Source organism: Oryctolagus cuniculus, chromosome 20, assembly GCF_964237555.1.
Source record: "Oryctolagus cuniculus chromosome 20, mOryCun1.1, whole genome shotgun sequence".
NCBI classification, from domain to species: Eukaryota; Metazoa; Chordata; class Mammalia; order Lagomorpha; family Leporidae; genus Oryctolagus; species Oryctolagus cuniculus.
Genome location: NC_091451.1, coordinates 47373851 through 47387501, shown reverse-complemented (window position 1 = coordinate 47387501; position 13651 = coordinate 47373851). Strand labels below are relative to the sequence as shown.

The 13651-nt window shown below is 61.1% G+C and overlaps 2 gene segments (V, D, J or C); both read left to right on the top strand.

Moving 5' to 3' along the window:
• The first annotated feature begins 435 nt into the window (after positions 1–435).
• On the top strand, positions 436–3198 carry LOC138843088 (Ig alpha chain C region-like). The segment is given in 4 exon segments: positions 436–451; positions 1810–2106; positions 2243–2575; positions 2758–3198. Coding segments are annotated over 4 exon segments (1029 nt in total).
• Positions 3199–9391: 6193 nt separating this feature from the next.
• LOC138847176 (Ig alpha chain C region-like) lies at positions 9392–13651 on the top strand. The segment is given in 4 exon segments: positions 9392–9408; positions 12259–12558; positions 12675–13034; positions 13213–13651. Coding segments are annotated over 3 exon segments (915 nt in total).

Below are 13651 nucleotides of genomic sequence, written 5' to 3'. Positions count from 1 at the left end.
GATGAGCCGAGTCCCTGGAGGCAGTGCCAAGAGCCCTGCAGGCTGATCTGGACGTGGGCTGTGCTGGGACAGAGAGGAGCAGAGGAGGACGTGGGAACCTGATGGACGCCTACCCCTTGCTGAACTAGGCTGGGTAGGGCTGAGCTGGTCTTAGCTGGGCTGGGCAGGGCTGAGCTGGTCTTAGCTGGGCTGGGCTGAGCTGAGCTGGTCTTAGCTGGGCTGAGCTGGGCTGGGCTGGGCTTGGCTGAGCTGGTCTTAGCTGGGCTGAGCTGGTCTTAGCTGGGCTGAGCTGGGCTGGGCTGGGCTGCGCTGGGCTGAGCTGTTCTTAGCCGGGCTGAGCTGGGCTGAGCTGGGCTGAACTGAGCCCTGCAGGCTGGACTGAAAGGCCTGGCTGGGCTGCCCTGAACTAGGCAAATCTGATCTTAGCTGGACTGTGAACAGAGGAGCTGGAGTAAGTTGTGCTGAGCTATGTTGAATTGGGCTGAGCTGACCTGGTATGGGTGAGAGCTGACCTGACAGTGCAGGACTGAACTAAACTAGGCTTGAGCTGGGCTGAGCTGTGCTGAGCTGAGCTGAGCTGAACCGGGCTGAGCTGGGCTAGGCTGGGCTGTGCTGAGCTGGGCTGGGCTGAGCTGGGCTGGGCTGGGCTGTGCTGAGCTGAACTGAGCTGAACTGAGCTGGGCTGGACTGAGCTGAGCTGGGCTGGGCTGGGCTGGGCTGGGCTGGGCTGGGCTGGCTAGACAGACCAGGGCTCGGCTGAACTGGGCTGCATAGGGCTGAGCTCGTACGAGGTGACCTGACTAGGCTGAGCTGGAATTGGCTGGGCTGAGCTGAGTTGGTCTGGTCTGGGCTGAGCTGGGCTAAGGTGACTTGGGCTGGACGGAGCTTTGTTGGACTGAGCTGGGCAAAGCTGGGCTGAGCTGGGAAATGTTGAACAGACCCAGTCCGCTGAGCTGAGTGTCGGTGGACGAAGCTGGGCTAAATTGAGCTGAGCTGGGCTGAGCAGGGCTGAGCAGGACAGCGAGGGCTGAGTGGGCTGAGCTTGCAGTCTCTGAGGCCTCTGGGGGAAGTGCAAAGTCTGTGTCTGGGGCTAAGCTGGTTCCCAGGTGTGGGGTTCCAGGCATGAAAACCATTGAAGACCTGAGCCCTAGTGCAGTAGGGGGCGCCTGTGTTCCTAGGGCGGAGCCTGTGCCTCTGGGCGCTGTCGGTCACCCCTGTCCTGCAGGACTCAGAGACGTCCTGGGCAGGAGGCGGCCGTGTGGTCAGAGCTCCAGGAACAAGCGCTCCTTGGCATTGGAGCCCTGGTGGCCAGGAGGGCTGGCGACTGCTGCTCGTTGGGGGAGGGGTGTGAGTATGAGACGTGGGGCTGGGGCGAGGGTCTGGGACCCTGGCAAGGGCAGTGCAAGCTGGGCACAGAGCTGGGCCCCACCTCTGCCTCCCCTCGGCCTTCACCAGGCCCAGCCTGCTTCACTGCTCCAGCCAGCCTGTCCCCTCCTCCCTTCAGCACCCCACCCTGTACACACTGCCCAGGGGCCCTGAGGCTGGGGAGCCTGGGGCCCTCGACGGCTCCGTGCCAGCCAAGCTTGAGCAGCTCAGCCCCGAGGAGCCTGGGAGACACAGGGCAGCAGAGCCAGCTGGACACTTCCGGCCCCAGTCCTGCCCCGCTGCTGTGTGACCCTGGGCTGGTCTCCTCCCCTCTCTGGGCCAGGTTCTGGCTGTGACGATGCAGGCAGGGTCCTGTGCTCCCAGGGTGTTCTGGGGTTGCAGCCATGTGACTTCGATGGTCTCACAGCGTGTCCTGTGTTGCAGTGAACGCAACCTCTCCCCGCCTCTTCCCGCTGAGCCTGACCTGTCCTGAGTGTGGACAGCCTGTGGTCGTCGGCTGCCTGATCCGGGGCTTCTTCCCCCTGGGCCCTCTGAGTGTGAGCTGGAACGGCAGCGAGGGGGACGTGATCTTCCCTCCTGTCCCGTCTCCCCCCTCGAGCCTCTACACCACGAGCAGCCTGCTGAGCCTGACAATTGAAGAGTGTCCTAGAGATGGAAATGTGACCTGCCATGTGGAGCACAACTATGATGAGGGCCAGGATCTGACTGTGCCCTGCCAAGGTCAGAGGGCGGCCGGGGGCCCTGAGGCCGCGTGTGGGCTGCTGGGCTGGACAATACAGGGGCGGATGGCAGCCTGGGGAGGGATGAGCGAGCTGCACACTGACAGACCGAGCCCTCTCTGTTTCCACACGTTCAGACTGCCACTGCTACTGCCCCCCCACCTCCTGCGGGGAGCCCAGCCTGTCCCTGCAGCGGCCAGACATCGGGGACCTGCTCCTGGAATCGAAGGCCAGCCTCACCTGCACCCTGAGCGGCCTGAAGGACCCCGAGGGCGCCGTCTTCACCTGGGAGCCCACAAACGGGAACGAACCCGTCCAGCAGAGCGTCCAGAGTTACCCGTGCGGCTGCTACAGTGTGTCCAGCGTGCTGCCCGGCTGTGCGGAGCCCTGGAATGCGGGGACAGAGTTCACCTGCACAGTCACCCACCCTGAGATAGAGGGCGGCTCCCTGACAGCCACCATCAGCAGAGGTGGGCCTGACCCCACCCCTGGGCAATGGGCTCCTCTCCTCACCCCCGGGGTATAACTTCTCCCTCCCCTCCTGGGCTCCGAGGCTCCTTTCCCCGGAAAACAGAGGGAAACTGAGGCCGGCACGCGGGGCAGTGGGGCTCGGTCCTCCCCTGCCACCCTGACCTCACTCTCCCCCTTCCAGGCAGCCTCACCCCACCCCAGGTCCACCTGCTGCCGCCGCCGACTGAGGAGCTGGCCCTGAATGAGCAGGTGACGCTGACCTGCCTGGTGAGGGGCTTCAGCCCCAAGGACGTGCTGGTGTCCTGGACACACAACGGCACCCTGGTGGTCCCCAAAGACAGCTACCTGGTGTGGAAGCCCCTGCCTGAGCCCGGCCAGGAACCCACCACCTACGCCGTCACCAGCCTGCTGCGCGTGTCGGCCAAGGACTGGAACCAGGGGGACAGCTACTCCTGCGTGGTGGGCCATGAGGGCCTGGCCGAGCACTTCACCCAGAAGACCATCGACCGCCAAGCGGGTAAACCCACCCACGTCAACGTGTCTGTGGTCGTGGCAGACGTGGAAGCCGTGTGCTACTGAGCCCCTGGCCTGCCCTGAATAAACTCCGTGCTCGCCCCCAGCAGCCCTGCGGGTTCATTGTGCCAGTCTGTCTCCTCGGGGGCTGCAGCCACAGGGCGGGGAGGTGGAGCGCCCCTGGTCCTAGGTGTTGGGACCTCGGGCACCTGGAGGGGACATCATGCATTGTGCCCGTGAGTGTGCATGTGAGCATGAGTGTGAACACAGGTGCCTGAGAGTGAGCATGTCTGGGAATGAGTGTGTCTGGGAGTATGTGTACCTGGGAGTGAGTGTGTCTGGGAGTGTTTTATAGGGAGTGAGTGTGTCTGGGAGGGAGTGGTCCTGGGAGTGAGTGTGTCTGGGAGTGAACATGCCTGGGAGTGAATGTGCATGGGGGTGAGTGTGCCTGGGAGTGGGTGTGTCTGGGAGGGAGCATGACTGGGAGGGAGCATGTCTGGGAGTGGGTGTGTCTGGGAGTGACTGTTTCTGGGAGTGAGTGTGTCTGGGAGTGGGTGTGTCTGGGAGTGAGTGTGTCTGGGAGTGAGTGTGTCTGGCAGTGTGTAGGAGGTGAGTGTGTCTGGGAGTGAGCGTGTCTGGGAGTGAGCATGTCTGGGAGTGAGTGTGTAGGGAGTGAGTGTGTCTGGGAGGGAGCAGTGAGAGGGGAGGCTGAGCCGGGGTGGATTCTGAGGCAGTGCAGGCACAGCTCAGGTCGCACCCAGAGCCGTGGACACCAGCAGGAGTTCCTGGCAGCAGGGGTACAGCCATTGCCCTGGTGCAGAGGACGAGGGAGGGAGGGGGAGGAACAGCGGCTGGGTGCAGGGATCCCTGGGAAGAGGTCGCCCAGCAGACCCCCAGCCTGTCAGAGGTCAGCCGCAGGCAGACACCGCCCAGCAGTGCAGGACAGTGCTGACACACACAGGGCACACAGCAGGCCCCACCCCGCACCACGCTCTCTGGGGCCTGCACACACACACGTGCTCACAGGCCACACACGCTCACACACGTCCCCCTCAGCTGCAGGAGAGCTCACAGCCCAGACCCAGCTCCCAGAAGGCGGGGGCATCCCCACCCGACCCCAGACGGTTTCCCCAGGCCCAGCCCTGCTGTCCATGATCCTGCTGGCCCTCTCTGGGCCTCCCTGAATGTCCAGCCATGCACAGCTCATGGACCAGTTCCACAGCCCACCCTAGGCAGGGCCTGCTCACTGCTGGGCCCCCAGACTCAACCCTCCAATCCCCTCCTATGCCCCAGTCTGAGCCAAACCACAGGCAGAGAGGGGCTGAGCAGAGACCACCCACACAGGCCCCTCCTCACGCCTTGGGCTTCTGTTTGCACCCCAGGAGCCCCAGAACAGTCCCAGACCAGTGTAGGAACCCCTGGCACCAGGACTCCCACAGGAAATGGGGCCCCTGCTCCTGCCTCAGATGCCCATGATGCCCAGGAATGAGACAGGGTCGGCTTCCTAGCAAAGAGGGAAACAGGGATCCTTAACAGAGGGAGAGCAGACATACAGGACCATGGATGGGTGGATGCACAGATGGATGCATGGACAGGTAGATAGATGCATCAGTGGCTAAATGGATGGGTAGAGAGATGGCTGGGTTAATGTACAGGTAAGGAGATTTGGGAACTGTAGTTAGAGAGATGGATGGATGAGAGCTTTCTAGATGTGTGATAGATAAATAATAGATTGATAGCTGTGACCAGATATTCCATTATAAGACAAACTAGTCAACTCCAATCAACACAGAGATCCGTGACCCAGGACCTAGGACACCTGGTCCACCCTGCTGGCCGCTGTGCTGCTGGCCTTCGCTGGCCATCCCTCAGCCACTTCCCTGGGGAAGAACAGAGGCTCTGCTCACACCAAGGTCCCTGCTAATGCCCTGGGCACACTGACCCCCACACTCAGACCTTGAGGTGTGCCTGGTCCTCTCTGCACCCAGGTCCCGGCCAAGGCCAGCCCAAGAGCAGGGCTTAGGCAGGAGCCACTGACACGTGGCTCAGCTCAGGCCAGCAGGGCCCCGGCCAAACCTTCCCTGGACCAGCAAGGACACTGCCCCGCCTCCTGTCCTGCAGCTGCGCTAAGACACTTGTAGGGACCAACCCCCTATGGGCCCTGCTCTCACCCTCAGACCACATAGAGACCCCACCACTCCACCCCCAGCCCCTGAGGAGGCATGGGAGGGAAGGCCTTGGGCCCAGGCCCCACCCACACGTTCACGTCCTGGCAGGCCTTCTGTGTCTTGCAGGTTGTCAGGAGCCCCTGCCCTGTGTGGTGCTGGATCTGCCACAGGACAGCCTGGAGGAGGAGGCCCCCGGCGCCAACCTGTGGCCCACCACCGTCACCCTCCTCACTCTCTTCCTGCTGAGCCTGTTCTACAGCACAGCTCTGACCGTGACCAGCATCCGGGGCCCACCTGGCAGCAAAGAGGGACCCCAGTACTGAGGCACAGGTGTGGGGATGCCCTGGGGAGGGGGTACCGGGCCCAAGGAGAGGTGACTGCTGCTGCCATAGAGGGGCACAAGGGAACCTGCAGGAACTGGGACATGGGTGCCCTGGGTCAGGGTGGGAGCGTCCCCAGGTACAGCAGCTGAGGATTCCACCAAGGCTCCTGGGAGCCAGGCCCGGGCTGGGACAGGGGAGAGGGTGAGGACACCGCCCACCCTCAGCTGCCCCTGTCTCTGCAGGAGGGAAGCGTGCAAGAGCCCCTGGGAAAGCCAGCTCTGCATGCCAGAGCCCAGCCCTCCATGAAGCAGCGGACCCCCCCATCCCCCTGCCAGGTGCACTCAACCCTTCCCAGACGAATGTTCTCGCTCTGCTGGACGATGGCTCAGGGAAGCCACGGTGGCTGCAGACTGGGGGACAACTGCCACTCCAACACAGGAACTTCAGCATGGACTGGACGCGGTGCCCCAGATACAGCCTGGCCCTGCAGGTGGCTCAAGTCCAAGACCAGTGCTCCTCCGGGGAGGGCTCAGGCGGATGCCTCCCTGGAGTGCCCACGGACCTGGTCCTGAGCACTGAGCCCTGGTCCTGGTGACTGACCCTGTTTCAGGTTACTGAGCCCTGGTTCTGGTCCCTCAGCCCTGGTTCTACTCACTCAGTCCTGGTCCTGGGCCCTGCACCTGTCCTGACCCTGTCACTGGTTACAGCTCCCCACCCCTGAGTTCTGGACCCTGCGTTTGCCCACTGCTCCCTGGGGCTACTGCTGAGCCCTGCTTCAGGTCCTGAGTTGGGTCCTGAACACAGGCAGTGGCCCTGGTCAGTAACCCAAGCTCCAGGTCACTGCCCCTGTAACTGGTCAGCGAGCTGAGGTCAGCTTATTCAGTCCTGGTCCCGAGCTCGGGGCCACCCCTGAGCACTGATTCCTGGTCGTAAACGCTGGCCACACCATCCGCACTCCTCCTGCTGTCTGCCTGCTCCCCAAGGCCTCCAGACCCTGCGGCTGCACACCTGGGGGCCCTGATGCTCCAGACCCAGGCCTCACCAGTGCTGCCACGGCAACCACGAGGACCCGGGCTGCTTCCTGCTCAGGGCAGCCTCTGCCGCGGAGCCGTGGCCCCCACAGGACACGAAGTGCAGCAGCTCCCACAGCTGTTCCTTCCCCGGGAGCCGCCTGCCAGTGAGATTCCAGCTCTGGGGCCAGCACTTTGCACAGCAGGTTAACGCCCTGGACTGATGCACGGGAATCCTATATGGGCACCAGTTCAAGACCCGGCTGCTCCACTTCCAATCCAGCTCTCTGCTATTGCCTGGGAAAGCAGTGGAATACAGCCCACGGCCTTGGGCCCCTGCACCCGCGTGGGAGACCCGGAAGAAGCTCCTGGCTCCTGGCTTGGATTGACACAGCTCCTGCCATTGAGGCCACCTTGGGAGCGAACCATTGATTGGAAGATCTCTCTCTCTCTCTCTCTCTCTCTCTCTCTCTGCCTCTCCATCTCTCTCTTTGTACCTCTGACTGGCAAATAAATAAATAAATCTTAAAAAAAAAAAAAGATTCCAGCTGTGCCTGGGCTGGAGGGGTGGGCCTGAGTGGGCACCCGTGGCAGCCTTGCCGTCAAACTGGCCTCCATGGAAACGCACATGAACTCATCGTGAGACCCCACCTTGTAATATCAGGGTGGCCCTGTCCAAAAGAGCAAAGATAAGTGTTAGGGAGGAGGTGGAGCCAAGGGACTCCTTGCATGTGGCTGGCAGGAGCGTCAATCAGAAGGCCACGTGCAAACATATGGTCGTCTCGCAAACAACTAGTCCTGTTCCCAGGTCCTTACCCAAAGGAAACGCCCCAGGACTCGACCTAGGTGTGCATGGACAAAAGACTGGACAAAGAACATGAGCTTCCTGTGTACCACGAACTACCATCACTACACACACCACAAACTACCACAGACACGTGCACCATGAAATACAGCCCACATGTACCACAAAATACCATACACATGTGTACCATGAAATACCACACACATGTTACATCATGAAATACCACACACACATACAACATGAAATACATCTGACATGTACCATGTAATGCCACACACACATACACCACAAAATAAGGCCACGTGTACACCACAAAATACCACACACATGTGTACCATGAAATACCACTCACAGGTATACCAAGAAATACAGGCCACATGTACACCATGAAATACCATACACACATAAACCATGAAATACCACACACACACAACATGAAATACAGCTGACATGTACCATGTAATACCACACACACATAAACCACAAAATACAGCCCACCTGTACACCACAAAATACCACACACATGTGTACCATGAAATACCACTCACAGGTATACCAAGAAATACAGGCCACATATACACCATGAAATACCATACACACATAAACCATGAAATACCACACACATGTTACATCATGAAATACCACACACACACAACATGAAATACAGCTGACATGTACCATGTAATACCACACACACATAAACCACAAAATACAGCCCACCTGTACACCACAAAATACCACACACATGGGTACCATGAAATACCACTCACAGGTATACCATGAAATACAACCCACATGTACACCATGAAATACCATACACACATAAACCGTGAAATACCAAACACAGGTACACTATGAAATACCACACATGCATGTACACCATGAAATACAACCCACAAGTACACCATGAAATACGACACATACATACACCGTGAAATACAGCCCTTATATACCACGAAATACCACACACAAATACACCACAAAATACAGCCCACATGTACACAATGATATGCCACACAAACTTACAGTGAAATACAGCCCACAAGTACACGATGAAGTACCAAACACACACCATGAAATACAGCCCACATGTACCAAGATATACCACACACACATACACCACAAAATACAGCCACATATACCGTAAAATACACACACATACAGCATGAAATACCACACACACATGCTCTGCAGAATACCCACACATACACCATTAAATACAAACCACATGTATGCTGTGTAATACTACAAGTGTGTACACAATGAAATACAGCCCACAAGTGAACGGTGAAGAACTGTAAACATGGACACTGGGATATCGCCTGCCCGTGCTCCGGGGTAGCCGCCATGTGATGGCGACAGTCTCACAGCGTGTCCTGTGTTGCAGATCCCACGGAAAGCCCCAGCCTCTGCCCGCTGAGACTCCCCTGTCCTCTGTCGGGAGAGACCGTGGTCGTCAGCTGCCTGATCCAGGGCTTCTTCCCCCTGGGCCCACTGAGCGTGAGCTGGGAACAGCACCCAAAGCAGCCTCGCACCCTCTCTCTATCCACGCGAGGTGCACTGATTGATCTCTCTCTCTCTCTCTCTCTCTCTCTCTCTCTGTCTCTGTGTGTGTGTGTGTGTGTCTCTCTCCCTCCACATGGGGCATCCAGATTGATCTCTGGCTCGCCCTCTCTCTCTCCAGGCGTGCACACTGGGAGAATCCCCTCCCTGACGCCGGCCTCCAGCCTGCAGACCTGGGAGAAATCAGTGCCTTCTGGCGAAGCCTGCCCGTCTGTGCTGTGTTTGTTGCAGCAGCCACAAATGACTAAGACGCACGGCCACAAGGTCCCCATGCACTTTCCCTGCATCTCAGCCCCCAGCCCGTCCTGTGGCCGGCCACGTGGAGCCCTCCTCCCTCCCTGGCCCCTGGGGTACAAAGCCCAGGGCACACACACCTGTCCCCACCACAGACAGACCACAGACCAGACATGACGTGGAGATGAGCTGCACTGTCTGCTGGGACAGGAAGTGGTGAGTGACCCCAACGTGGGGCCAGACCCACAGTCACGCAGCCTCCCCAGTCACACTCAGCAGCCAGCCCCAGCCCAGCCATGGACAAAGAGCCAGAGCAGGTGCACAGCTTTCCAGGAGGGGCCCGGACCAGGCCTGGCTCCCACTCCACTCAGCCCCTCTGGGCCAGCAGCAGAGGGTGTAGATGGGGAGCTCTGGTCAGGCATGGACCCACAGTGCAGGGCAGCCTGGCCAGAGAGACCTGACCCTCCACGGTGCTCCTCCAGCAGCCCAGACAGGTTGGTCCACGGGACTCTGCATCTCTGCCCAGGAGTAGTCGCAGCCAGGCTGGTCCTGAGGCTCCTGGGGGCAGAGGGAGAACAGGCATCAGCCAAAGAAGGGAGGGAGAGGGAGACCACGGCCAGGAGCCCAGCGACCACAGGCAGGACACAGCCACTGCTGGTAAAGGCTGGGACAGGGGGCTGAGCCCGGCAGAGCCCAACTCAGTCAGGATGAGCCGAGTCCCTGGAGGCAGTGCCAAGAGCCCTGCAGGCTGATCTGGACATGGGCTGGGCTGGGACAGAGACAGCAGAGGAGGACGTGGGAACCTGATGGACACCCACCCCCTCCCTGAACTGGGCTGGGCTGGGCTGGGCTGGGCTGAGCTGAGTCCTGCAGAGCTGGATTGCAATAAATGGGCTGAGCATGACTTAGCTGGGGTGAATTGGGCTGGGCTGAACTCTGCTGGGAGTGGCTTGGCTGGGATGAACTGAACTGGGCTGGGCTGAGCTGGGCTGGGCTGGGCTAGGATGAGCTGTGCTGGCCTGGGATGGCCTGGGCTAGCCTGGGCTGGCCTGGGATGGCCTGAACTGGGCTGGGCTGGACTGAGCTGGGCTGGCCTGGGCTGGGCTGGGCTGGGATGAGCTTGGCAGGGCTGGGATGGGCTGGGCTTGACTAGGATGGGCTGGGCTGGGCTGGGCTGAGCTGGGCTGGGCTAGGCTAGACTGGGCAGGGAAGGCTGAGATGGGATAGGAAGAGTTGGGTTGAGCTTGATGTGCTATGTAGGGATTGGCTGGGTGGAAAAGGGTTAGACTTAGCAGACTGAGTTGGACTGAGCTGGTATGGGCAGGGTTGGGCTGGATTGGGCTTAGCTATGCTGGGATGCCCTGGGAAGAACTGTGTAGGCTGAGCTGGGATGGGTAGGCAATGCTGTGCTGTGCTGGGCTGGGCTGGCCTGAGCTGGGCTGGGCTTGGCTGGGCTGGCCTGAGCTGGGCTGGGCTAAGCTGGGCTGGGCTGGGCTGAGCTGGGCTTGATGGGCTGAGCTGAGCTGGGCTGGGCTGGGCTGGGCTGGGCTGGGCTGAGCTGGGCTGGGCTGGGCTGGGCTGGGATGAGCTTGGCAGGGCTGGGATGGGCTGGGCTGGACTGGGCTGAGCTGGGCTGGGATGGGCTTGCCTGGGCTTGCCTGGGCTGGGCTGAGCTGGGCTGGGCTGGGCTAGGCTAGGCTGAGCTGGGCTGGGCTGAGCTGGGCTGGGCTGGGCTGGACTGGGCTGAGCTGGGCTGGGCTGAGCTGGGCTAGGCTAGGCTAGGCTGGGCAGGGAAGGCTGAGATGGGATGGGAAGGGTTGGGTTGAGCTTGATGTGCTATGTAGGGATTGGCTGGGTGGAAAATGGTTAGACTTAGCAGACTAAGTTGGACTGAGCTGGTATGGGCAGGGTTGGGCTGGATTGGGCTTAGCTATGCTGGGATGGGCTGGGAAGAACTGTGCAGGCTGAGCTGGGATGGGTAGGCAGTGCTGTGCTGGGCTGGGCTGGGCTGGGCTGGCCTAGGCTGGGCTGGGCTGGCCTGAGCTGGGCTGGATAGGCTGAGCTGGGCTGGGCTGGACTGGGTTGAGCTGCGCTGGGCTGGCTAAGGATGGTCAAGGTTGGGTTGGGCCGCGCTGAGCTATGCTGAGCTGGAATGGGCAGGCTACCTGGGCTGGGCTGAGCTATGCTGGGATGCACTGGAATGAAGTGGGCTGGCCAGGGCTGAGCTGGGCTGGGCTGAGCTATGTTAGAGGGGCTGGGCTGAACTAGGCTAGGCTGGGCTGGGCTGAAGAGGCTGCTGTGAACAGTCTCTGAGGCCTCTGGGGGAAGTGCAAAGTCTGTGTCTGGGGCTAAGCTTGTTCCCAGGTGTGGGGTTCCAGGCATGAAAACCATTGAAGACCTGAGCCCTAGTGCAGTAGGGGGCGCCTGTGTTCCTAGGGCGGAGCCTGTGCCTCTGGGCGCTGTCGGTCACCCCTGTCCTGCAGGACTCAGAGACGTCCTGGGCAGGAGGCGGCCATGTGGTCAGAGCTCCAGGAACAAGCGCTCCTTGGCATTGGAGCCCTGGTGGCCATGAGGGCTGGCGACTGCTGCTCATGGGGGAGGGGTGTGAGTGTGGGACGTGGGGCTGGGGCGAGGGTCTGGGACCCTGGCAAGGGCAGTGCAAGCTGAGCACAGAGCTGGGCCCCACCCCTGCCTCCCCTCGGCCTTCACCAGGCCCAGCCTGCTTCACTGCTCCAGCCAGCCTGTCCCCTCCTCCCTTCAGCACCCCACCCTGTGCACACTGCCCAGGGGCCCTGAGGCCGGGGAGCCTGCGGCCCTCGACGGCTCCGTGCCAGCCAGGCTTGAGCAGCTCAGCCCCGAGGAGCCTGGAGACACAGGGCAGCAGAGCCAGCTGGACACTTCCGGCCCCAGTCCTGGCCCAGCTGCTGTGTGACCCTGGGCTGGTCTCCTCCCCTCTCTGGGCCAGGTTCTGTCTATGACAAGGCATGAGGGGATCGGTGCTCCCAGGGCTGTCTGGGGTTGCAGCCTCGTGACTGTGATAGTCTCATAGTGTGTCCTATGTTACAGAACCCGCAAAAACCCCCAGCCTCTTTCCCCTGATCCTCCCTGGACCTGTGTCGGGACAGACCGTGGTCGTCGGCTGCCTGATCCGGGGCTTCTTCCCCCTGGGCCCTCTGAGTGTGAGCTGGAACGTCAGCGGGACGAACATGAATTTCCCGCCCGTCCCGTCTCCACCCTCGAACCTGTACACCACGTGCAGCCTGCTGATCCTCCCACCTGAAGAGTGTCCCGCAGGAAACTGTGTGGCCTGCCACGTGGAGCACAACGATGACGAGGGCCAGGACCTCACTGTGCCCTGCCCCCCAGGTCAGAGGGCAGCTGGGGGTGGGGCCGTGACTCACCGGGGTGGGCTGCTGGGAGGCAGCCTGGGCTGAAGGGGAAGGGAGCCTGAGGCCACTGACAAGTCCACCTTCTCTATTCAGAGGACCCCTGCAAAAACTGCCCCGCCATCAGCCGCAGCCGCTTCACCGCCCACTGCCAGCCCAGCCTGTCCCTGCAGCGGCCAGACATCGGGGACCTGCTCCTGGGCCGAGATGCCAGCCTCACCTGCACCCTGAGCGGCCTGAAGGACCCCGAGGGCACCGTCTTCACCTGGGAGCCCACAAACGGGAAGGAGCCCGTCCAGCAGAGCGCCCAGCGTGACCTCAGCAGTGGCTACAGTGTGTCCAGCGTGCTGCCCGGCAGTGCGGAGCCCTGGAATGCGGGGAAAAAATTCACCTGCACAGTCACCCACCCTGAGATAGACAGCGGCTCCCTGATAGCCACCATCAGCAAAGATACATGTGAGCCTGACCCCACTCCCGGGCAATGGGCTGCTAACCTCACCCTGGCTTGACTCTTCCCTCCCCTCCTGGGCTGTGAGTCTCCCTCCAAGGCTCATAGAGGGAAACTGAGGCCAGCGAGGAGGACAGTGGGGCTCAGTCCTCCCCTGCCACCCTGACCTCGCTCTCCCACTTCCAGGCGTCATCACCCCGCCCCAGGTCCACCTGCTGCCGCCGCCGACTGAGGAGCTGGCCCTTAACGAGCTGGTGACACTGACCTGCCTGGTGAGGGGCTTCAGCCCCAAGGACGTGCTGGTGTCCTGGAAGCACCAGGGCCAGGAGGTCTCCCAGGACAGATACCTGGTGTGGAAGCCCCTGCCTGAGCCCGGCCAGGAACCCACCACCTACGCCGTCACCAGCCTGCTGCGCGTGTCGGCCGAGGACTGGAACCAGGGGGACAGCTACTCCTGCGTGGTGGGCCATGAGGGCCTGGCCGAGCACTTCACCCAGAAGACCATCGACCGCCTGGCGGGTAAACCCACCCACGTCAACGTGTCTGTGGTCGTGGCAGACGTGGAAGGCGTGTGCTACTAAGCCCCTGGCCCTGCCCTGAATAAACTCCGTGCTCGCCCCCAGCA